At 38.0% G+C, this 26,313-nt stretch overlaps 5 protein-coding genes across 5 annotated transcripts, besides 3 other annotated features; 1 reads left to right on the top strand and 4 right to left on the bottom strand.

Moving 5' to 3' along the window:
- Positions 1 to 515: part of a mobile genetic element that runs on past the window's edge.
- A 54-nt stretch (positions 516 to 569) lies between these two features.
- On the bottom strand, positions 570 to 719 carry TVAGG3_0819530 (uncharacterized protein; the record flags this gene model as incomplete). Its single annotated transcript, XM_001303085.1, has 1 exon — positions 570 to 719. One exon carries the CDS (start codon positions 717 to 719, stop codon positions 570 to 572), a length of 150 nt encoding a protein of 49 aa, XP_001303086.1.
- A 186-nt stretch (positions 720 to 905) lies between these two features.
- Positions 906 to 26,313: part of a mobile genetic element that runs on past the window's edge.
- Positions 1,068 to 1,388, bottom strand: TVAGG3_0819520 (uncharacterized protein; the record flags this gene model as incomplete). Its single annotated transcript, XM_001303086.1, has 1 exon — positions 1,068 to 1,388. The coding sequence occupies one exon, from the start codon at positions 1,386 to 1,388 to the stop codon at positions 1,068 to 1,070; it is 321 nt and encodes a 106-aa protein (XP_001303087.1).
- On the bottom strand, positions 1,551 to 1,787 carry TVAGG3_0819510 (uncharacterized protein; the record flags this gene model as incomplete). Its single annotated transcript, XM_001303087.1, has 1 exon — positions 1,551 to 1,787. The coding sequence occupies one exon, from the start codon at positions 1,785 to 1,787 to the stop codon at positions 1,551 to 1,553; it is 237 nt and encodes a 78-aa protein (XP_001303088.1).
- On the bottom strand, positions 2,822 to 4,714 carry TVAGG3_0819500 (uncharacterized protein; the record flags this gene model as incomplete). The annotated part of the gene is made up of 1 exon (XM_051247968.1): positions 2,822 to 4,714. One exon carries the CDS (start codon positions 4,712 to 4,714, stop codon positions 2,822 to 2,824), a length of 1,893 nt encoding a protein of 630 aa, XP_051083443.1.
- Positions 13,729 to 26,313: part of a mobile genetic element that runs on past the window's edge.
- On the top strand, positions 14,033 to 14,467 carry TVAGG3_0819490 (uncharacterized protein; the record flags this gene model as incomplete). The annotated part of the gene is made up of 1 exon (XM_051247967.1): positions 14,033 to 14,467. One exon carries the CDS (start codon positions 14,033 to 14,035, stop codon positions 14,465 to 14,467), a length of 435 nt encoding a protein of 144 aa, XP_051083442.1.

Raw genomic sequence — 26,313 nt, 5'->3', positions numbered from 1 at the left:
TATTAGAATACTCGAACTTTGACTTACATATTACTAATTGTAATTATTTTCAAGAGCTATTTCTATTACTCCTACTTGTTCGGCTTAAAATCTGCTATATTGTTAAGATAAACTAAGTCTAAATTTTGAACCATTTTTTGAAGTTTAAAGTGTAATACATATCGATTTTTTATCCGAATTTAAGAATTGCTTCAAAGTTTTAGCGTGAAATCGTGCATTTTTTCTAATGAAATTGTTATTATAAGATAAGCAATCTGAGTTTTTTTGAATAATATGTCACTACACATGATAGAGCGTTACGTGCTGAAAAGTTACGCTTCGTTCTGAAAGTGGTAATGAAGTTTTATTAGAATTCATCAAAAAAACGTATGAAAATAATCGTATGTCAAAATGTGAGCACTTCTCAAAATTTGCTCACATTTTGACTATTTTTGTGAGATCTTCCTCACAATTTTTTGACAAACGTACAAAAAAAGTGCCAAAATGTGAGCAAATGTGAGCAATTTTTATATCTCATTAATTCACGCTTCATATTATGGACACATTGAAGTTGTGAAATATCTTATCTCTTATAAAGCTAGAACAGGAGCTAAAGATGATGATGGATATACTTCATTAATTTGGGCTTCAAACAATGGACATCTTGAAGTTGTGAAATATCTTATCTCCGTTGGAGCTAAGAAAGATGCCCATAATACAAATGGAGATACTTCACTCATTTTGGCTTCTCGAAATGGTCACCTAAATGTAGTTAAATATCTTGTCTCTATCAGAGCTGACAAAGAGGCAAGGAACAAATGCGAAAATACCGCACTCAATTGTGCAGTGGGCGAAGTTAGAAATTATCTGATGTCTGAAAGAGCCAAATAATGATATTTATTATGAATAGTTAGTATGGCTAAGTCGTGTACTGAGGCACTGCGCGCCTCAGTACACCACTTAGCGGTTTTGACACTTTACAAAACCATTAACGTATATTTTACAACACAAACGACAACACTAACTTAACCTTAAATATTTATAAAGCCGCCAACCACTTCACCTCACTAATGAAAAAATAAACGTTCTCACTTACAAAAGTATTGCAACTCCTCCCATTGCTGTGCTTCACATAACAGCTCATAATCTTCTGACTCACTTTCTTCTTCATATAGGTCAAAATCACTGTCAAAATAAATGTTAGTAAGTTTTGACAAAGCTAATGAAACACGTTTACCGTTTGTATCGTATGCTTGTATAAACTTTCCATTCTTCATTCCTTCATAAACGCTCAAACTAACTTTACCCTTTCTCCCTCGTATCTGATAGAATGTATTTTCACGAGGAACGAAGAACAAATTCTTGAACTCATGACCGTTGTAGTTTGTTATCTCAATAGTTTTCGTCATTTATATAAAAATAAAATAAAAATAATTTTAAAAATAAACTTAAAAATTAATGATATCACCACTCCCACACGTATGAAAACATAGCACAAAAATAAATTTAGGTGAAGTGGTGAGATCTCACCTGTTTTCTCACTGTTTTTTCACCCTGTTGAATTCATTGCTTTATAACTCTCTTCCTTTCTCCAACTCTTCTAACTTCTTCTTAAGTTCAGCAATGTTGTCCTCATGAAGTTTAATCTTTCTCAAAATTCCTTCTTTATCTAATGGTTGCTTTATCTTTCTAAACTGAACTCTACCATCCTTCATAGTATGAATGTAAAAACCTTCTGGAATAGTTCCTGATTTAATGTATTCTACCAAAAACTTTTGTTTTGTTGCTTCAGTGACTTTAGTCGTCATTTCAATCAAATAAAAATTTTAATATTAAATAAAAATAACGTTATTTTTCAGTAAGGAAACGCAGGAGTTTTACGATTTATTTGAGGAGTAGGTTCTGGTTTAAATGTTGGAGTCGGTTTAGGAGTTGACTTTTGAACAGGAGTTTGTACTTCCATTATTTCCAGAACTTAATGAAAACTACTAGGGACAGAGACCATGGCAAAGTTCATGATTTAATTTATTCTCTCACTAACAACAAACACAAACTCCAACACTAACATCAAGTACTAACTTCAGCACAAATGACAAACACTAACAACAAACACAAACTCCAACGCTAACAACAAGTACTAACTTCATCGTAAATGTTTTGTCATGACTTCTTCGTAAATGTTTTGTCAAAACTTCATCGAAACTAAACGTAAATGTTTTGTTATGACTTCATCGAAACTAAACGTAAATGTTTTGTCATGACTTCTTCGTATATGCTTCATCGAACTTAAACGTATATGTTTTGTCATGACTTCATCGAACTTCATCGTATATGCTTTGTTATGACTTCATCGAAACTAAACGTAAATGTTTTGTCATGACTTCATCGTAATGAGTGTAAATGACCCAAAAATAATGTTTAGGGTAGAAGGGTAGATCTAACCCGATAACTACCCTCTTTCCTACCCTCGTGAATTTACACCAAAAATAATGTTTTGTTATGACTTCATCGAACTTAAACGTAAATGTTTTGTTATGACTTCATCGTAAACTAAACGTAAATGTTTTCAGTGTCACCATGTCACCATGTCACTATGTCACCATGTGTTACCATGTTACCATGTGCTACCAGGTTAATTAACTTCTTTTAAAAATGATGACAACATGACATTTTGACAACAGGTACGAAAGGAGGAAGGCATTTATGAATTATTTTTGAATAACTGATGGTGTTACCATGTTAGCATGTGCTACCAGGTTATTTAACTTCTCTTAAAAATGATGACAACATGACATTTTGACAACACAGCAGGATTAATGCAAAAATAAATTCCAATCATACTTTATAAAGCTTCATTTACAGGTATTTCTTCGTCAGTAAATGAATCCTCATTATCGTTTGGTTCAACCTGTTTATATAATCCTTTCATTTCTTCTTTCAAAACATAACACCATGTTTGTTTACCGTCTATTCTTCTATGTTTCCTATCACATTTATCCTTAATACTCATTTGGAAATTCTTGTCTTTCATGTCTGATGGTTTGCAGAATAGAGCATTTTTACATGTCATACCTGCACACAATTCATCATAATGTGTATTTATCCATACATCTAAAGGATTTGTTGATAATTCAATTAAATCTTGTTTGGCTTCAGTCATCGGAATGATTCGTACATTAAATGATGAAAGGTCGTAATTGATAAAATACGTCAGTAAATTATCATAAAATTCCTTAGTGCATAAATTCATCAAATTCTTGAAGTAATCAAATTGACCCTTGAATTTACCATTAACTCTTAAAACTACATATCTTCTGTCTCCAACTTCAATTTTGACAGGGTAGACGTTATTAGTTACCAAAATGAAATTGGCAACGTTCTGAGCAGTTCTTCTGGGTTGATTCTTTTCATTAATTCTAATCTCATTATCCGTAATAATTGATTTCAAAGCGTTGAAGTTTGCGAGTCTATCTTCACCTACATTCTTGAGTTCATTAAGTACAAGAAACATTTTATTCTCAACTACTGAATTGAAATTACCCGTTAGCTCACCTATTTCGGTAATGTTTTTACATGAATAACCAGCGAGAAGTTCAGAAATAATGTCTGTAAATCTGTTTTTACCTGTTCCCTGAAGTCCTTTCAAAATAATTGCTGTTTCATTCTTGATTCCAGGATGTTGAATCATTGATGCAATCCAGCCGAGAAGGTATTTATACACTTCATCGTTATTATCACATATGGCTTCTTTAATGAAATTCATAAACATTTCAATTTTTGAGTAATCAGGCTTTTCGAGAACGTTGTATTTATAACCTTGAAACGTTGAGAAAACATCTGGAGAATCAGATTTAAAGCAAACACCCTTAACAGTTAATGAAGACAATTGATTTAGTAGTACATCCCATGCTGTTATGGTTTTACCTTCTTCTTTAAATAATTTAATCATTTTAAGTGACTCTTTCATGTTTGATTGAAGAACGAATGATATTTGATTCATTTTGTCGTGGATATTATAGTCCTTTTGAATGAAATATTTATTTCCACAATCTACAAAACGGATTACACGTGATAAATCCTCAATTACTTCAGAACTGTTTTTATACTGATGATTTTCAGCCTTGCGTCTAATATCTGTTATCAAAAACGAGTCATCAAGTTTGATATCAAATGTTATTTTTGGCTTACGTAATAAAGGTAAAACGTATTCATCATAATATTCCTTTTGATATAGTTTTAGAATCTTCACCAAAACAAATGGAGAAGTCATTAAATGTGCATATCTACTACGTGCTTTTTCAAAATTACTTTTTGCATTTTCAGTTAAATTGCAGAAGTTATAAACGTTATCGTATGCTTCATTAATCAAATGATTAGGTAACGAATTAATAGCTTGAAACAGTGTGAATAATGTTATTTCTTTTTCTAAATTCATGTTTCCACCGTCATTATGTACTTCAAAATCACTAATACCATCGACTATGCTTTGAGCTAGTTTATCGTCAATGTTTACATCTTTGTTTTCATTCATGATATTCTTTATTTCTTCGTTCTTCTGTTCAACTTTTACCTTAATATTCAAATCATTTAATATATCATTCACTGTTCTGGTTATGGTCGAGTCATAACTTCCACGAATGAATGAGTATGTATTGATTGGTTCTGTTGCATTCTTGCGAACTCTTGAATCAGCCATAACCACTAAAGAACGCTTTGAATCATCCATAGAAGTCATTATGTCAATATCATAATCATTGCAGGAATAGCATTTAATCATTCTGTTCGAAACTGCATAGAAGATTTAAAGAGAGAATTTAGAGAATATGAACTCGCTAAGATAGCATTAGAAGCTGCAGAAAAGAAGTTAAAAGTTTGGAGTCGTTTTGTACAAAAATATTGTGAGTAAATGAACCATTTATTTTTATTGAATTCACCAAAAATAATGTTTAGGTGAAGAGGTGAGATCTCACCCGTTTTTTCACCTCTTTTTTCACCCTCGCCGCTTAGCGGCTCAGATTGCTTTAGCTTTCTCGTGAATTTACACCAAAAATAATGTTTAGGTAGATGTTTTCAGTGTTACCATGTTACCATGTGCTACCAGGTTATTTAACTTCTCTTAAAATTACTGACAACATGACATTTTGACAACACAGCAGGATTAATGCAAAAATAAATTCCAATCATACTTTATAAAGCTTCATTTACAGGTATTTCTTCGTAAACACTTTGTCATGACTTCTTCGTAAACTAAACGTAAATGTTTTGTTATGATTTCATCGTATATGTTTTGTCAAAACTTCATCGTATATGTTTTGTCGAAACTTCTTCGTAAACTAAACGTAAATGTTTTGTCATGACTTCATCGAACTTAAACGTATATGTTTTGTCATGATTTCATCGTAAACACTTTGTCGAACTTCATCGTAAATGTTTTGTCATGACTTCATCGTAAACGTTTTGTCATGACTTCTTCGTATATGCTTTGTCGAACTTAAACGTAAATGTTTTGTCATGATTTCATCGTATATGCTTTGTCAAAACTTCATCGTAAATGTTTTGTCATGATTTCATCGTAAATGTTTTGTCAAGGTTTCATCGTATATGTTTTGTTATGATTTCATCGTAAATGTTTTGTCGAAACTTCTTCGTAAATGTTTTGTTATGACTTCTTCGTAAATGTTTTGTCATGACTTCATCGTAAACACTTTGTCAAAACTTCTTCGTAAACACTTTGTCAAAACTTCTTCGTAAATGTTTTGTCAAGGTTTCATCGTAAATGTTTTGTCACGACTTCATCGTAAACACTTTGTCAAAACTTCTTCGTAAATGTTTTGTTATGATTTCATCGTAAATGTTTTGTCATGATTTCATCGTAAATGATTTGTCAAGGTTTCATCGTAAATGTTTTGTCAAGACTTCATCGAACTTAAACGTAAACACTTTATCATGATTTCATCGTAAATGTTTTGTCAAGACTTCTTCGTAAATGCTTTGTCATGATTTCATCGTAAATGATTTGTCAAGGTTTCATCGTAAATGCTTCGTAAATGCTTCGTAAATGTTGCTGAATTCAGCATAAAAATATTTTTAGGTGAGATCTCACCTCTTTTTTCACCTGTTTTTTCACCCTGTTGAATTTACACCAAAAATAATGCTTTGTCATGACTTCTTCGTAAATGATTTGTCAAGATTTCTTCGTAAATGTTTTGTCAAGACTTCATCGTAATGAGTGTAAATGACCCAAAAATAATGTTTAGGGTAGAAGGTTAGATCTAACCTGATATCTACCCTCATTTCTACCCTCATGAATTTTCATGACTTCATCGTAAATGCTTCATCGAACTTCTTCGTAAATGTTTTGTCATGACTTCTTCGTAAATGTTTTGTCAAGGTTTCATCGTAAATGTTTTGTCACGACTTCATCGTAAACACTTTGTCAAAACTTCTTCGTAAATGTTTTGTTATGATTTCATCGTAAATGTTTTGTCATGATTTCATCGTAAATGATTTGTCAAGGTTTCATCGTAAATGTTTTGTCAAGACTTCATCGAACTTAAACGTAAACACTTTATCATGATTTCATCGTAAATGCTTTGTCATGATTTCATCGTATATGTTTTGTCGAACTTAAACGTAAATGTTTTGTCATGATTTCATCATATATGCTTTGTCAAGACTTCATCATAAATGTTTTGTCATGACTTCATCGTAAACACTTTGTCAAAACTTCATCGTATATGCTTTGTCAAGACTTCATTGTAAACACTTCATCGAACTTCATCGTATATGCTTTGTCAAAACTTCATCGTAAATGCTTTGTCAAGGTTTCATCGAACTTCATCGTAAATGCTTTGTCATGACTTCATCGTAAATGTTTTGTCATGATTTCATCGTATATGTTTTGTCGAACTTAAACGTAAATGTTTTGTCATGATTTCATCATATATGCTTTGTCAAGACTTCATCGTAAATGTTTTGTCATGACTTCTTCGTATATGTTTTGTCAAGACTTCTTCGTATATGTTTTGTCAAGACTTCATCGTATATGTGTTGTCAAGGTTTCATCGTAAATGTTTTGTCATGACTTCATCGTATATGTTTTGTCAAGGTTTCACCCTCATAACTTTGTCAAAACTTCATCGTATATGCTTCATCGAATTTAAACGTAAACACTTTATCATGATTTCATCGTAAATGTTTTGTCAAGACTTCTTCGTATATGCTTTGTCAAAACTTCATCGTAAATGCTTTGTCAAGGTTTCATCGAACTTAAACGTAAACACTTTGTCAAGATTTCATCGTAAATGCTTCATCGAACTTCTTCGTAAATGTTTTGTTATGACTTCTTCGTAAACACTTTGTCAAACATAAACGTAAACACTTTGTCAAAACTTCTTCGTAAACACTTTGTCAAGACTTCATCGTAAATGTTTTGTCATGACTTCTTCGTATATGTTTTGTCATGACTTCTTCGTATATGGTTATGCTTTGTCGAATTAAACGTAAATGTTTTGTCATGACTTCTTCGTAAATGTTTTGTCATGATTTCATCGTATATGTTTTGTCATGATTTCTTCGTAAACACTTTGTCATGATTTCTCGTAAAATGCTTTGTCATGACTTCTTCGTAATGAGTGTAAATGACCAAAAATAATGTTTAGGTGAAGAGGTGAGATCTCACCCGTTTTTTCACCTGTTTTTTCACCCTCATGTTTTATCATGATTTCATCGTAAATGCTTTGTCAAGACTTTGTCAAGACTTCATTGTAAACACTTCATCGAACTTCTTCGTAAATGTTTTGTTATGACTTCTTCGTAAACACTTTGTCAAACATAAACGTAAACACTTTGTCAAAACTTCTTCGTAAACACTTTGTCAAGACTTCATCGTAAATGTTTTATCATGACTTCATCGTATATGTTTTGTCAAGGTTTCATCGTATATGCTTTGTCGAACTTAAACGTAAATGTTTTGTCAAGACTTCTTCGTAAATGTTTTGTCATGATTTCATCGTATATGTTTTGTCATGATTTCTTCTTAAACACTTTGTCATGATTTCATCGTAAATGCTTTGTCATGACTTCTTCGTAATGAGTGTAAATGACCAAAAATAATGTTTAGGTGAAGAGGTGAGATCTCACCCGTTTTTTCACCTGTGTTTTCACCCTCATGTTTTATCATGATTTCATCGTAAATGCTTTGTCAAGACTTTGTCAAGACTTCATTGTAAACACTTCATCGAACTTCTTCGTAAATGTTTTGTTATGACTTCTTCGTAAACACTTTGTCAAACATAAACGTAAACACTTTGTCAAAACTTCTTCGTAAACACTTTGTCAAGACTTCATCGTAAATGTTTTATCATGACTTCATCGTATATGTTTTGTCAAGGTTTCATCGTAAATGTTTTGTCATGACTTCATCGTATATGTTTTGTCATGATTTCATCGTAAATGTTTTGTCATGACTTCATCGTATATGTTTTGTCATGACTTCTTCGTATATGTTTTGTCATGACTTCATCGTAAACACTTTGTCATGATTTCATCGTATATGTTTTGTCATGATTTCTTCGTAAACACTTTGTCATGATTTCATCGTAAATGTTTTGTCATGATTTCATCGTATATGCTTTGTCAAAACTTCATCGAAACTAAACATAAATGCTTTGTCATGATTTCATCGAAACTAAACGTATATGTTTTGTCATGATTTCTTCGTAAATGCTTTGTCATGACTTCTTCGTAATGAGTGTAAATGACCAAAAATAATGTTTAGGTGAAGAGGTGAGATCTCACCCGTTTTTTCACCTGTTTTTTCACCCTCATGTTTTATCATGATTTCATCGTAAATGCTTTGTCAAGACTTTGTCAAGATTTCATCGTATATGTTTTGTCATGACTTCATCGTATATGTTTTGTCATGATTTCATCGTATATGCTTTGTCAAAACTTCATCGTATATGCTTTGTCAAGACTTCATCGTAAACACTTTGTCAAAACTTCATCGTATATGTTTTGTCATGACTTCATTGTAAACACTTCATCGAACTTCACCCTCATAACTTTGTCAAGACTTCATCGTAAATGCTTCATCGAATTTAAACGTAAACACTTTATCATGATTTCATCGTAAATGCTTTGTCATGACTTCTTCGTATATGTTTTGTCATGATTTCATCGTATATGTTTTGTCAAGGTTTCATCGTAAATGTTTTGTCATGATTTCATCGTATATGCTTTGTCAAAACTTCATCGTAAATGTTTTGTCATGACTTCTTCGTATATGTTTTGTCATGACTTCTTCGTAAATGTTTTGTCATGATTTCATCGTATATGTTTTGTCATGATTTCTTCGTAAACACTTTGTCAAACATAAACGTAAACACTTTGTCAAAACTTCTTCGTAAACACTTTGTCAAGACTTCATCGTAAATGTTTTGTCATGACTTCATCGTATATGTTTTGTCATGACTTCATCGTATATGCTTTGTCGAACTTAAACGTAAACACTTTATCATGATTTCATCGTAAATGTTTTGTCAAGGTTTCATCGTAAATGTTTTGTCATGATTTCATCGTATATGTTTTGTCAAAACTTCATCGTAAATGTTTTGTCATGACTTCTTCGTATATGTTTTGTCATGACTTCATCGTATATGCTTTGTCGAACTTAAACGTAAATGTTTTGTCAAGACTTCTTCGTAAATGTTTTGTCATGATTTCATCGTATATGTTTTGTCATGATTTCTTCTTAAACACTTTGTCATGATTTCATCGTAAATGCTTTGTCATGACTTCTTCGTAATGAGTGTAAATGACCAAAAATAATGTTTAGGTGAAGAGGTGAGATCTCACCCGTTTTTTCACCTGTTTTTTCACCCTCATGTTTTATCATGATTTCATCGTAAATGCTTTGTCAAGACTTTGTCAAGACTTCATTGTAAACACTTCATCGAACTTCTTCGTAAATGTTTTGTTATGACTTCTTCGTAAACACTTTGTCAAACATAAACGTAAACACTTTGTCAAAACTTCTTCGTAAACACTTTGTCAAGACTTCATCGTAAATGTTTTATCATGACTTCATCGTATATGTTTTGTCAAGGTTTCATCGTAAATGTTTTGTCATGACTTCATCGTATATGTTTTGTCATGATTTCATCGTAAATGTTTTGTCATGACTTCATCGTATATGTTTTGTCATGACTTCTTCGTATATGTTTTGTCATGACTTCATCGTAAACACTTTGTCATGATTTCATCGTATATGTTTTGTCATGATTTCTTCGTAAACACTTTGTCATGATTTCATCGTAAATGTTTTGTCATGATTTCATCGTATATGCTTTGTCAAAACTTCATCGAAACTAAACATAAATGCTTTGTCATGATTTCATCGAAACTAAACGTATATGTTTTGTCATGATTTCTTCGTAAATGCTTTGTCATGACTTCTTCGTAATGAGTGTAAATGACCAAAAATAATGTTTAGGTGAAGAGGTGAGATCTCACCCGTTTTTTCACCTGTTTTTTCACCCTCATGTTTTATCATGATTTCATCGTAAATGCTTTGTCAAGACTTTGTCAAGATTTCATCGTATATGTTTTGTCATGACTTCATCGTATATGTTTTGTCATGATTTCATCGTATATGCTTTGTCAAAACTTCATCGTATATGCTTTGTCAAGACTTCATCGTAAACACTTTGTCAAAACTTCATCGTATATGTTTTGTCATGACTTCATTGTAAACACTTCATCGAACTTCACCCTCATAACTTTGTCAAGACTTCATCGTAAATGCTTCATCGAATTTAAACGTAAACACTTTATCATGATTTCATCGTAAATGCTTTGTCATGACTTCTTCGTATATGTTTTGTCATGATTTCATCGTATATGTTTTGTCAAGGTTTCATCGTAAATGTTTTGTCATGATTTCATCGTATATGCTTTGTCAAAACTTCATCGTAAATGTTTTGTCATGACTTCTTCGTATATGTTTTGTCATGACTTCTTCGTAAATGTTTTGTCATGATTTCATCGTATATGTTTTGTCATGATTTCTTCGTAAACACTTTGTCAAACATAAACGTAAACACTTTGTCAAAACTTCTTCGTAAACACTTTGTCAAGACTTCATCGTAAATGTTTTGTCATGACTTCATCGTATATGTTTTGTCATGACTTCATCGTATATGCTTTGTCGAACTTAAACGTAAACACTTTATCATGATTTCATCGTAAATGTTTTGTCAAGGTTTCATCGTAAATGTTTTGTCATGATTTCATCGTATATGTTTTGTCAAAACTTCATCGTAAATGTTTTGTCATGACTTCTTCGTATATGTTTTGTCATGACTTCATCGTATATGCTTTGTCGAACTTAAACGTAAATGTTTTGTCAAGACTTCTTCGTAAATGTTTTGTCATGATTTCATCGTATATGTTTTGTCATGATTTCTTCGTAAACACTTTGTCATGATTTCATCGTAAATGCTTTGTCATGACTTCTTCGTAATGAGTGTAAATGACCAAAAATAATGTTTAGGTGAAGAGGTGAGATCTCACCCGTTTTTTCACCTGTTTTTTCACCCTCATGTTTTATCATGATTTCATCGTAAATGCTTTGTCAAGACTTTGTCAAGACTTCATTGTAAACACTTCATCGAACTTCTTCGTAAATGTTTTGTTATGACTTCTTCGTAAACACTTTGTCAAACATAAACGTAAACACTTTGTCAAAACTTCTTCGTAAACACTTTGTCAAGACTTCATCGTAAATGTTTTATCATGACTTCATCGTATATGTTTTGTCAAGGTTTCATCGTAAATGTTTTGTCATGACTTCATCGTATATGTTTTGTCATGATTTCATCGTAAATGTTTTGTCATGACTTCATCGTATATGTTTTGTCATGACTTCTTCGTATATGTTTTGTCATGACTTCATCGTAAACACTTTGTCATGATTTCATCGTATATGTTTTGTCATGATTTCTTCGTAAACACTTTGTCATGATTTCATCGTAAATGTTTTGTCATGATTTCATCGTATATGCTTTGTCAAAACTTCATCGAAACTAAACATAAATGCTTTGTCATGATTTCATCGAAACTAAACGTATATGTTTTGTCATGATTTCTTCGTAAATGCTTTGTCATGACTTCTTCGTAATGAGTGTAAATGACCAAAAATAATGTTTAGGTGAAGAGGTGAGATCTCACCCGTTTTTTCACCTGTTTTTTCACCCTCATGTTTTATCATGATTTCATCGTAAATGCTTTGTCAAGACTTTGTCAAGATTTCATCGTATATGTTTTGTCATGACTTCATCGTATATGTTTTGTCATGATTTCATCGTATATGCTTTGTCAAAACTTCATCGTATATGCTTTGTCAAGACTTCATCGTAAACACTTTGTCAAAACTTCATCGTATATGTTTTGTCATGACTTCATTGTAAACACTTCATCGAACTTCACCCTCATAACTTTGTCAAGACTTCATCGTAAATGCTTCATCGAATTTAAACGTAAACACTTTATCATGATTTCATCGTAAATGCTTTGTCATGACTTCTTCGTATATGTTTTGTCATGATTTCATCGTATATGTTTTGTCAAGGTTTCATCGTAAATGTTTTGTCATGATTTCATCGTATATGCTTTGTCAAAACTTCATCGTAAATGTTTTGTCATGACTTCTTCGTATATGTTTTGTCATGACTTCTTCGTAAATGTTTTGTCATGATTTCATCGTATATGTTTTGTCATGATTTCTTCGTAAACACTTTGTCAACATAAACGTAAACACTTTGTCAAAACTTCTTCGTAAACACTTTGTCAAGACTTCATCGTAAATGTTTTGTCATGACTTCATCGTATATGTTTTGTCATGACTTCATCGTATATGCTTTGTCGAACTTAAACGTAAACACTTTATCATGATTTCATCGTAAATGTTTTGTCAAGGTTTCATCGTAAATGTTTTGTCATGATTTCATCGTATATGTTTTGTCAAAACTTCATCGTAAATGTTTTGTCATGACTTCTTCGTATATGTTTTGTCATGACTTCATCGTATATGCTTTGTCGAACTTAAACGTAAATGTTTTGTCAAGACTTCTTCGTAAATGTTTTGTCATGATTTCATCGTATATGTTTTGTCATGATTTCTTCGTAAACACTTTGTCATGATTTCATCGTAAATGCTTTGTCATGACTTCTTCGTAATGAGTGTAAATGACCAAAAATAATGTTTAGGTGAAGAGGTGAGATCTCACCCGTTTTTTCACCTGTTTTTTCACCCTCATGTTTTATCATGATTTCATCGTAAATGCTTTGTCAAGACTTTGTCAAGACTTCATTGTAAACACTTCATCGAACTTCTTCGTAAATGTTTTGTTATGACTTCTTCGTAAACACTTTGTCAAACATAAACGTAAACACTTTGTCAAAACTTCTTCGTAAACACTTTGTCAAGACTTCATCGTAAATGTTTTATCATGACTTCATCGTATATGTTTTGTCAAGGTTTCATCGTAAATGTTTTGTCATGATTTCATCGTATATGCTTTGTCAAAACTTCATCGTAAATGTTTTGTCATGACTTCTTCGTATATGTTTTGTCATGACTTCTTCGTATATGTTTTGTCATGATTTCATCGTATATGTTTTGTCATGATTTCTTCGTAAACACTTTGTCAAACATAAACGTAAACACTTTGTCAAAACTTCTTCGTAAGTTAGTATCCCTAACTTGGGTACTGTGGCACTGCGCGCCTCCGTACACGACTTAGCGGTTTTGACACTTTACGAAACCGGTAACGTATATTTTACAACACAACCATAACACCAACTTAACCTTAAATATTTACAAAACCATCTGACACATAAATAATTTCACTAATGATTTCACTAACGATTTCACTAACGATTTCACTAACTACTTCACTAACGACTTCACTAACGAATTCACTACCGTCCTCACTAAATAAAAAATAACCTTATTTTTATTTTTTTTAATTTTTTATTTCATTACAAAGACATGTCCGACTACATTTACTATGACTCTTTCCCAGAACGTTTCCGTGAACTATTCAAAACTCAAGTAAAACTGAGAAACATGCATTTTAACAAAGACAGACCCATTGACGATGAAAGAAACCCTGAATATATTACAATCCCATATGACGCAAAGTTCATTGCATACATTCCTTATGGTCGCAGAGGAACGAAAACTATTTCAACAATGACGAAAAATTATTTCTGGAGCGATGAAGAAAATTGCCTTATCTACATAAATGCATACTTAAATAAAGCTACATATTGTACAAAAGAAGGTTGGACTGGATTTGAGCTCTACATATACGACGACGATGGAAACAGACGTTGTGTATACCCATACGATAATATGTACCATTGTTTTCATCAAGCATTAAACGAATACATAGTCAGTAAGGGTCTCATTCCTGTTGAGTAGATATGCTTTATTTTTGTTCTGTCATTTATATAAAAATTAATGATATCACCACCCTCACACGTATGAAAACATAGCACAAAAATAAATTTAGGTGAAGTGGTGAAATCTCACCTCTTTTTTCACCTCTTTTTTCACCTCATGAATTCATTGCTTTATAACTCTCTTCCTTGGTTTCTTTTTAGTTGCTTTCTTCACGTCTGTCTCCAACTTGACTGCTTTTCTTCTTCGTCCGTAATGATACCAGTTACTTCCACCAGTCAATGGGTCAAATGGTCTTTCGTAAGGGTTTCCATACATTCCATAGGGACCATACGGAAGAACTACTGGTGGAGGAAGAGTTCCATCGACTCTATTTAAATGCATTGTTTCACCTTTCATCTGGTCATTAAAGTCTTTTGCGTGTTTTGCAAACTCATCGTCCTTTCCTAAAGCATTTTCTGACTCAGTCGCAACCAAATTGGATGCTTTATTTATGAGTCCTATTTTATTTAATCTTAACTTCTTTGCAACCCAGCCTCCAATCTTTCCTTTATTTGCATCTAATGTCTTTGAAACCCTTCCTCCACTCATTTTATTTACTGCGTCATAAGCCCAAGTGCTTTTGCTCCAAATGCTAATGCTTTGTTCCATTGCGCCTAAAGCTGCCCAAGCTACCATTTACACCATATTAAAATCATCTCTCTTCAATATTATCTCATAAAAGTTCTCGTTACTGAGAAAGTCAATGAAACATAAACATTCTCATGGACTTCGTCTCGCCGCGTTGCGGCTTCATAAACTTCTTTCTTATATCATCTATTCGCTTCAAAATGTCTGAACAATTGCTAACATCTTCTACAACAGTTATTTCATCATGAATGACCTTCAGAAACAAGCTCATTTAATATGCTATTAAAATCATCTCAATAATGAGTCCATCCTTTCCATCTTTAGGTAGCACAACATCTTTCATTGAAGAAGGTTCGACAAGTCTTATGTTAAACTTACTGACAAAGTTTGTTATACTATAATGCTTCGGTGGCGAATACATGGTAGGAGGGGGAGGGGTTGTTTGGAGGGTAGTAGTGGGAGTGGGGGAGGAGGGTGAGTAGGTTTAGGGTGGGTGGGGGGTTAGAGAGGTTAGGGGAGGGGGGGGTTAGTGTGGAGAAGGTTGGAGGGGTGGTGGTTTGAGGGTGGGGAGTGGGGTAAGAGGGAGGGGGAGGGGTGTGGGAAGGGTGGGGTTTTGGGGGAGAGTGAGGGGTTGGTGGGGGGGTGGGTGGGGGTTTAGTGGAGAGGGTTGGAGGAAGTAGAGGGGGTTGTAGTTGAGGGGGAGGAGTAGGGAGGGGCGGGGAGGAGTTGGGGGGATGTTTGTGTGGAGGGGAGTGGGAGTTTGAGGGTAGAGGGGGTGGGTGATAGGGGGAGGGTGGGTTGTATGGTAGGTGAGGTTGGTGGTTTTTGTGGTGAGGAGAGGGGAGTTTGAGGGGGGGGGGGGTTGAGGGAAGTAGGGCGTTGGGGTGGGGGGGGAAGTTGGGTTGGGGTTGGGAGGGTGTGGGGTGGAGGGTGGGGGGAAGAGGTGGGGGTAGGAGGGGTAAGTGAGAGGGTAGTAGTGGGAGGAGTGTTGGGGGGGAGGAGTGGAGGGGGTTTTGTGGGGGTGGGAGGGTTTAGAGGTAGGTGTGTAGGAGGATAAGGGTGGGGAGGTTGGGGGGGGGTTAGGGTTGGAGGTTTGGGAGGAGGGGGAGGGAGGAGGTGGAGGGGGGGTGGTTGGCGAGAGGGGGAGATGTTTTGTGTAGGAGGTGGGGGTGAGGAGGGTGGGGAGGGGTGGTAGTGGGTTTGGGGTGAAGACTGTGATGTGGCGGAGTTTTTGAGTGGGTGGTGGGTTGGTGGGTGGGGGGAGGGTTTTAGTGTGGTGGGTGGGTGGAGGGAGGGGTAGGGGTTGAGGGTGGAGAGTATGGGGTATTTCGGGGGGAGTAGTTTGGTGTAGTGAGTGAGGTATGGGGTTGGGGAGTGGAGGGGGTTGGTTAGGAGTAGGGGGTGGGGGAGTGAGAGGTTGGGAAGGGGGGGTGGTGGAGGTTGGGTTTGGTTGGGTTGTTAAGGGTGGGTAGTTTTTGTTGTGGGGTTTAGGGAGGTTGTTGGGGGGGTGGAGAAGGGGTGGGTGGGGTGGAGGTGAGGGTGTGAAGGGGTTTGTTTTGTGTTTGGAGGGCAGGGAGGGAGGGGAGGGGGGTGGGGAGGAGAGGGTAGGGTTTGAGTAGGGGGGGAGGAAGGTGGGTGGGGAGTTGGGGGTTTTGTGGGGAGAGGAGGGAGGTGGGAGTTGGGTTAGAGGGTTTTTTGAGGGGGGTGTTTGTGGGGTGTTTGGTGGGGTTTTTTTTAGTGGGGGTTGGGGGGGAGTTTTTGGGAGGAGGGGGGGTTTAGTTTAGGGAGGAGGGGGGAGAGGTGAGAAGGGGTTGAGAGGTGGGAAGAGTGGTAGGGGAGGGGGTGTTGGGGGGTAGGTAGGTTAGGGTGGGGGAGGAGGGTGTAGAGGGAGGGTTTGAGAGGGGTAAGGGAGGTTAGTAGTTTTGTGGGGGGGGTGATTTTGTAGAGGGGGGGTAAGGGGTGGGGGTGTTGTTTTTGGGGGTTTGGGAGAGGTGAGGAGGGAGGGTGGGGTTAGGAGAGGGGAGGGGGTTTATTGGGGGGGAGGGTGGTGGTTGGTGGAGGTTGGGGGGAGGGTTGGAGGTGAGAGGGGGAGGTGGGGGGTGGTTGGGGTGGGGTTGTAGGAGGGGTATTGGATGGGGTGGAGGGTTGGAGGTTTAGGGGTGGGGAGGGAGAGGGAGGGGGGGAGTTGGTGAGGTAGGGTTGGGGGTGAGGAGTGGGGGAGGGAGGGAGTGGGGGTGGGGGGGGAGGTAGTTTATTTGGGTTTTGGGGAGGAGAGGGGTAGTTTAGGAGGGGGGTATGTTGGTTGAAAAGGGTAGGGGGTGTTGGTGTGGAGGGGAGGGGAGAGGTGGGAGGGTGAGAGGGGTGGGGTAGTTAGGGGAGGGGAGGGGAGTTGGGGGGGTTTTGGGGTTGTGGGGGGTTGTATTTGGGGGGGGAGGGTGTGTGGGGGGGCGGTTAGGACCGGAGAGGGGGTCGTGTGGGTGTGGAGGTTGTTTTGGGAGGAAGGGGGGAGGAGGGTGCGTGTTTGGTGGGGGTTAGTTTGGGAGTGGGGGGTGGGGTGAGGGGGAGGTAGGAGGGTAAGGGTAGGGGTTAAGGTGTTGAGGGGGAAGTTTACGGGGGAGGGGGGTTATAGGGGGTATTGGGGGGTGGTGGAGGAGAGGGGAGGGGGAGGTTTGGGAGGTGGGGAGGTTTTCGCGTGGGCTGGGTTTTTGTGGAGTGAGGAAGGGTGAAGAGGTGGGGAGTGAGGGGAGAGAGGTGGGTGGGGTGGGGGGTGGGCGAGTGGGTTGGTTGGGGTTTAAAAAGGTAGTAAGAGGAGTAGTTAGGGGGTTTAGGTGTTGGGGTGTGGTTGGTGTAGGGAGGAGGGGAGAGGGAAGGAGTTTGGGGATTTGGGGGGGAGTGTGTGGTGAAAGGTTGGGTTGTGAGGTTGGGGGGAGGGGTTGGCTGCAGGGTAGGTTTGAGTAGGGGGGAGGAGAAGGTGGTGAGGGGGAGAGGAAGGGGTAGAGGGAGGCGGAGTCGGTTTATTTAGGTAGGGGGAGCGTGGAGGTGGGGGTAGGGGGGGGTTGAGTTGTAGAGAAGGAGAGGTGTGAGTACGGGTGGGAGGGTGTTAGTGTAAGTTGAGGGGGTGGAGGGGAGGGAGGGAGTAGGAGGTTAGTTTTTGGGGAGTTTTGTTTTTAGGGGGTTTGGAGAGGGTGGAGGAGGGGTTAAGGGGTGAGGGTTGGGGGGTGGGGGTGGGGTTAGTGGGAGGGGGAGTGGGGGTTTGGGGAAGTGGGGTTGGGGAGAGGGGTGGGGTGGGGGAGAAGGGTTGGGAGGGGGGGGTGTTGGTGTGGAGGGGGGAAGGGAGGTTGGAGGTAAGGGGTTTTGGTAGTTGGGGGAAGAGGGTTTTTTGGGTGTTAGTGTGGTAGGTGGAGGTGGGTAGCGAGGAGTTGGGAGTAGAGAGGGTAGGTTGGGGGCGGAGGGAGGGTAGGAGAGGTGGGGTGGTAAGGGGGAGGGTGGAAGTGGAGGGAGTTGGTGTAAGATGTGGAGGGGGTGGGGGGTTGTGGGGGGTGTTGGGGGTTGGTTGGGAGAGGGTAGGGTTTTTGGGGGAGGGGTGTGGGGGTTTAGGTGGGAGGGGAGGGGAGTTTGAAGGGGGAGGGTAGGGGGTTTGAGGGGTTGGGGAAGGTGAAGGGGTGGGTCGTGGGTGGTGGGGTTTGGATGAAGGGGAGTGAGGAGTGAGGGGTTGGGGGGGAGGGGAGTGTGCGGGGGGTGGTGGGAGGGTGGTGGTTGGTTTTTGTAGGGAGTGGTAGGGAGGGGGTTTGAGGTTGGGTAGGGAGGGGTGGAAGGTTTGGGTGGGGGGAGTGAGGAGGTGTGGAGAGGAGGGAGAGGGGGGGGGGGGTTAGGTGAGGTGGGTTTGGAGTTTAGTGAGGGGGGAGGGGGGGAGTGGTTGGGAGAGTGAGGGGGGGGGTGGGAAGTGTAAGGTGGGGAGGAGGAGGGGGGGGTTAGTGTGTGGAGAGTGTGTTAGAGTGGGTTGTTTTGGAGGTGTTGTTTGGAGGTTTGTAGGGGTGGGTGGAAGGGTGGGGGTGGGTAGGGGGGGGGGGGAGGAGGTTTTTTTGGGGGGGAGGGGGTTTTGGGGAGGAGTAGGTTTTTGTTGGGGGGGTGGGTTAGGGTAGTGGGGGGAAGTAGGGGGGGGTGGGAGAGGGGGAGGAGGGAGAGGGGGGGAGGGGAGGAGAAGTGGGGTTTTGGGGGGGGGGTGGGTGAGGTGAAGGTGGGGTAGGATGAGGGGTGTTTGGTTGGGGGTTGTAGTTTTTTTTTTGTAGGAGGGGGGTGGGGGGTGGAGGGTTGGGGAGGGGTGAGAGAGGGTAGGGGTTGGTAGAGGGGGGGTGGGGAGGTTGGGGGGTTGGCGGTTGTGGGAGGGAGGGGAGGGGTGTGGGGGTGGGGTTAGGCGGTGGAGGAGTTGGGTTTGGGGGAGGGGGTTGGTGGGGTTGGTTTTGGTGGGGGGTAGAGGTTGTGGGGAGGTTGGTGGTTTTGGGGTCGAGTGGTTGAGGAGTTGGGTTGTGTGTTTGTTTGGGGTGTTTGGGGGGACGGTAGAGGTTGGGTGGAGGAGGGGAGGAGGGGGTTGGTTGGGGGGGAGGTGAGGGTGGGAGGGGTGGAGGTGGGTTTGTGTTTAAGAGGGTGTGGTGAGGAAGAGTGTGGGGGTATGTGGGGGAGGGGTAGAGTGGTTGTTTTAGGGAGTTAGGGTTGGGTTGGGTGTAGGTGTTTAGGGGGGGGGAAAGGGGAGAGGTGGGTGGGTGGGGGTGTTTTGGGGTTTGGGTGTTTGGTGGGGGGGGGTTTGTAGGGGTAGGTGGGTTAAGGGGAGGTTTGGGGAAGTGAGGGGGGTCAGGGTAAGGGTGGTTTGGGGGGGTGGGGGGAGGTGTGTGGGGTTAGGGAGGGTTGGGGGTGTAAGGGTTGGTGGGTAGCTGGGTGGGGTGGGGGGGGGGGGGAGGTGGGGGGGAGTAGAGGAGTGGGGGGTTGGGTGTAGAAGGAGGGGAGAGGGGTTTGGGGGGGGGGTTGGGAGGGGGGGGGGGAAGGGTGAGGAGTTTGAAAGACATAATATAGATTCTTCAGACAAATTCACTTATACTGGATTTTATAACAATGTTCTCACGAGACCAAATACCACCAATTGACAATCTTGTAAGCAATCCTGCTGAACCTTCTACTGTAAACATCGATGGTAACATTCCACGAAGGTCATCTATTGACATCCGTTGAGTCACTGAATTTAAATATTTTTCTTAAAGCAATCGTCATTATCTAACCATGCAATAGCTTTGAATTTTCATTCGAATATACATCTGCTTCATTAAATGTAAAACCTGACTTCTTGCAGAGATGACTTTTAAAATCTATTGAGTTTGTTTCAAAATTATATGCTATGGTAACTTCTGAAGGTAATGGATGTCCTTCCGCAGTTAGTTGTTCTCTCACGACCGTTTGAAGCTTTGTGTTAAAAACTTTCATGTCATCTCCTGTGTCTAGGTTCACATACACAGCAACAGGAAAACTATCTTGCTTCTTTGTTTCATCATTATACCTCAAAACATTAAAGTTCTTCATAAATATTGTTCTTCCTGCTGGAATACTTCGAACCTGTCTGATTTCAATAGCTTTCTCACCTCCTACATACTCTACCCAGTGTCTTGGATATTCATAAGTATACTGACTTTCTTGAATTTTGGTGGTTTCATCATAACGTGTTCATAGTATATCTTTATACTCTTGTCAGTTAGACTCGGTGCTATGTTCTGAATATTTCTGACTTGCATTTTTAATGGAGATAAAATGAAGCATTTAATACATGACGTAGATGAAGACATGAATGAAACTACAGACAAATTAACTCTTCTCTCATTCTTCCTTTCAGTAAGGACTATGAGTTCTGTTCAAATGGCGTTTATTTCTATTGTGGAAAGATGGGGTCAGGTAAGACATTTAATTTAATTCGTCATATACTCATAACAGAACGTTTAGGAAATGACTCATATTATGACCAAATCATTATATCAGCAACTTCAGACTCTATGGACTCAACAGCGAAAACATTTATGTCAAAAGTTCAAGCCTCTGTCGTTAAAGTTCCAGACAGTGAACTCATTGAATTTCTTCAACGTTACATTCGACGTAAGAGGAAATATTATGCCATCGTTGAATTTATACAGTCAGGAACAAAAGACTTCTGAGGAGATGGAAAGAATTATTGACAAACACCACTTACGTCAATACTCAGGAGTTTACGATATGAAACGACTGACAAACTACATTCTATCAAAACTTTCAAAATACCCCCTTCAAAAAATATCCATCAAACCTTTATTAGTTTGTGATGATTTCGCTGGTAAAGGTTTAGTGTCAAAGCCTGACTCACCATTAGCTAACATCATTACTAAAGTCAGACATTACCACTTAACTGTAGCAATACTTATGCAAACATGGAGGTTTTTAGCTTTAAACATAAAACGTCTCATAACTGACTTCGTTATCTTTCAAGGTTTCTCACGCTATGGATATTGAACTCATTTGGAAACAGTCAGGTATAACATTACCTTTTGAAGAAATTTGGGAAGCATATAAGTCTCTCATCTCTCCTCGTTCATACCTTGAGATTCATATCATGACTAATACCATTAAAAGTCAAAAATATTCCATGGGAACGACCAACATTGTTTTAAAGTTTAACCTTCAATTGACTGATGGTAAACAAATTCCATGCATCTCTGTCGCCATTTCTGTTAATATTTTTGCTGTCATTCATATCACCACTTCCCCATCCGTTAGCTTTTGAGGATATGCGTTAGAATAGCTGTTCTTAAATGAAGGCTTTTCACCTTTGAGAGCATAAACTCTATAACTTTCTGCATACTTTATGTTGAACCTCCTGAGCCATCATTGACATAAATTTTTATAGGCTTCCACCCTTTGTTCATGTTCCTGCTTCTTCCTTAGCTCTTTTGTTCAGTAGTTCTACATCTTTATACACAGCTCCTGTCTCAGTGAATTCAACAATATTTTCATTCGTTAGCTTTACATTCAAACCCTTGTCGAGTATATTGTTCATTTCATACATATAAAAGGTTTTTATTCTATATGAAATGAGAAGCAAATCCATCTTAGCTGGTGCCGTTAATGTTCCAATTGAACCAACATCAAATGTTGACTCACGAACGACAAAACAATATTGTCATAAAGAACTATAGTTCAGAGTGTTTGAAAGAAAAAGAACCAGAACTGAAATCCGTGAATTTAAACTCAGCTTCAAACGCTAACGCTACATCAGATGTTAAGTTAGAGTATCCACCACTGGACCAAATTCTTTCAAGAGAAGCCAACGACAACCCTTACACAAACATTCAAACGAATCCTTCAGATAACGTAGACCATTACCTTCTTCAGTTATACCAAACTATCTTACTCGAAGACGATAAGAAGCTTTTGACAAATCTTATAAGCAAGAACCAAATAATTCTAACAAAGGAGGACCTTGAAAATGTTATCTCACGAATAACAGGGAAACAATGTGTCATTGACTATCTCGACCCTGAAATCGAAATGCTGTGGTCAAACGCCACCATTCATGAAAATAGGTAACATTCCGCATCATTGAAACACCAGGAACTACAGGAGTTGAGTTTAAGTATAAATATTCGAACGAGTATACAAAACTTTCAACAGAATATAAATTATGTTTGAAATATGTTTTAGTAAATTAAAGCAATTTGTAATATCTATCCAAAACTTCTTCAACAGTATCGAACTCATCTTCATAATGCAAACCTAATCTATTGATGGTGCAGTTTTCACTAACACAATATAGCGCTTTGCGCTCGGCGCCTTTGACGCCTTTTTCTGTTCTCTTGACTGACATAAACTAACTCATTTGTTTCATCAAACAGCAACAACCAAAGTTCATGACCTAATACATAACATTCATACTTTATATTTTTAGCTCTGAGTTCTCTTGTAAGCTGTTGCATTTAATATTTTCTAAAAAGTCAACTTCAACAGTCATTCGCACTGGTGCCCTTCAGTTCTACAGGCTCGCCTTGAAAGTCAACAAGTCTGAATTGCATGTCTTTCAAATTATGAGGACAGATCACTATAAATGGATTTCAATCCCCACTCATTTCTTCAACCGTTCCTTCAATACTTTCTATAGCAACAGTTGTGAAGGATTATGTGTATGGTTCTTTGTTGCTTTCTTATCTAACATTGCTGGTAGTTTCATGTGCTTCAAGTTTCTGATGACTTTCAAATGTTCCTTGCAACTGTTATCTAAATCTGTTCAGAATATCTTTACGCTGTACTTGGATTTTCTAATGGTCACTTGAACCAAGGTCAAAGTTTCAATATATGTCGTCTGCTTAACAGTACGTGATAAGATTTATGTGTATGGTTCTTTGTCAGCTTTACTGTCTAAAGAAGTTTGAAGTTCATTTATATCGAGATGTTGTGTTTTATTGAGATTCCAAAACTTTTGTTCGTTGCGTCAAGTTCAACGATTTGTCAGCTTTAACTTTAATATGCGATCTCAAAACGTTATTTTTGCGTTAACTCTCAATGTAAACATCTTGGCTTCACTAATAGCCCGTTTAGAAAAAGAAACTAGAGGCATAAATTTCATCGTTAAACTGAAATGCCTCTGGTTGCTTTACCTGTGTCATAACTGTACAAGTACAGTTGTAATGTCATACCTTTAGCACGAATGATTTATGAGGTCGTTTTTCATTAACAGGATCTTTCTCTTCTGCTTTCATCAACTTCGTGTTAAATATCCATGTAGCCGTTAAAACTTTCGTTCTAGTTATTATAATGAATCGTGGTTTTTTATCTGCTTTTTTCGGCTAATGTTTTCCTCATTAACATCATTCACTTCTAATGCAATGTCACTCATCGCGCCAGAACTCCTTATTATCATTAATCTTTTTCTTAATTTCTGGGTAATTACGGTCATAAAGACTATATTCTTGTTTGTTCGGTTTTTGTTAAGGATAAGAAGTCAAAGTGATTTTCGTTAGTTCATCTATTACATGTTGTTCGCTGAATTAATGATATCACGACCTTTTCATTTAATTCTCATTCAATTAATTCTGCAAATAATGACGAATATATAATCTGTTAATTTATTCTTCTTCATCGAGGTTATAGAATGTTTTTGAAATTGGAAATCATTAACTCCCTCAAATAAATCAATAATCTTCAGGATACACGTTTTTTAATGTCTTGAATAACCCGACCAGTTATCCTCAGCCCAACTATGGTTGCTCTGAGCCCGTTGGGCCTCTGTGTTCATGTTCTCGTTCCCGTCGTTACGTGGTTTTTAATATTCTAACCAATCATCAACCAGCCATAACCGGAGGGTTTGTTTGGCTACCTGTTTCGACCAATCCGTTTCGTTATGTATGGTATATCTAATAATTTCTTTGTGTTTGTTATATTTGAACAAGTCTTTTAAAACCATCTACAAAATTTCCTTGTTTTCGTACCTAATGTTCTTGCAGCATTTACAAGCTCACCATTCCCGCTTTTGACCCCAAAAACGTCATATTGCATTTATTTCACTCTGTATAGTTTTCCATTCAGCGAAACTAACCCCGCATTCGCTAACTGAAAATGGAAATTCAGTGGATCGAAATTAATTCCACCTCTTTTCCAATTTCAACGAAACCACTAACAAGCCAAGATTTTTAAATATTCTTCTCGGTAAAAAATGTTTCCCGTGATGTTAATGTATTAAGCGAAACTATCACCGTCAAAAGTTAACGAATTCAATTTGTCGTTGATGCTTTTATTTTACACCGCTATCGATAGTTTTTTGGCTCACACTTCTTTTCGAAAGCATATGAAAAATTAATGAATGAATTATATGTGTATTCGTGAATGAGTTAAATCAATTGATTTTTTTCATAATGACGCCTTTAATGATCATTAACTGTTGAATCCCTTAAAACAATTAAATGAACTGTCGTTAATGAAAGTACACTGCAAACCGTCGAGTTTGGATCAAATGCTGTAGTTGGTGCAAAGGATAAATGATAAAGTCATTAAATCATTAAGTGACGTAAATAATGTTGTCGTTTTTGATTTAATTTCTTTAGCATGTTAATATATGTAAATTTTATTTCTTTAGTTTCTGAAATTAAAGATATCGCTAAAATGTTTTGTAAACTGTTTTGAACAGCAGTATAAACCGTTGAAAATCCGGAACTCTACGATTTCACCATCCTAAATAAAAGGCATTGTACATGACGTAAGTGCTTGGGCAAATAATTTAGGGTTAATTCAACATATATTCTAACGCTTCATATACAGACCTAATAAACAGTTGTGTCCGTTTCTTTCATGACAACTTACCACCAATTTACAATGAATGGCCAATTGTAACATGGAGTTAAAATAGGGTAAACTTTTCATAGTCCTTCCATGTTAATGTATTTCTCGGTATTTTCCATCAGAACTAACAATATATTTGGTCAGTAAGCTGAGAGAGTATTGAATCCAAATATAAACGTTTAGCTCTGTTCAGCTTCAATACGCATATGCAGCAAGTCAATATTTAATGAGAATAAAAGTTTGTTCTACCTTTGCAGAAGTAAGACCAACGAATAACGGAATAGTAAAGCTACAAACAAACTTTAGGTCTACAGAATGATAGCGCTTGCTGTTTCAAGAGTTGTTGACTTCGAATACTAAATCGCTTCATTCGTTATAACAGATGAAACAGATTTCATGGAGCTTGAAATCGGATGGAAAGAACACGAAATATAGATTTCACAATTAATGTAGAATATAAAGATGGAAAACATTAGCTGAGTGTTAAATGCGCTCATAAATACTACAATAAACAAGGAGAACGAAGAAAAACTTAATGAATGTTAAACTTATGCAGGAGTTTTGAAGTTCAGTATGCGAAGGAGTTAAGATAACAACGAATGAGTCATAGAGTTCATTGGCTTCTGGGGAGCATACCCATATGACATTTCCTCTTTGAAAAGTGTTGACAAAACGATTGAGATGAAAATCCTGTTCCATATACGTATGTTATGGTAATTTGTTGTACATTTGAGTCTAAAATAGCTATGTCACAGGTATTTCAGGAAGTTAATAGTAAATGGTTCAGTAGAATATAAATCCTTCTGTTATGCAGTCAATTTCAATGTTTCAATTATCCAAAAGTTCCTGTCATAAGCAACATCATTTAGGAAAAGGATTCGCATGTAGTCCCTCATAAT

The sequence above is a fragment of the Trichomonas vaginalis genome, chromosome VI, assembly GCF_026262505.1.
Source record: "Trichomonas vaginalis G3 chromosome VI, whole genome shotgun sequence".
In the NCBI taxonomy this organism is placed as follows: Eukaryota; Parabasalia; order Trichomonadida; family Trichomonadidae; genus Trichomonas; species Trichomonas vaginalis.
This window is presented reverse-complemented; position numbering and strand designations above follow the sequence as displayed.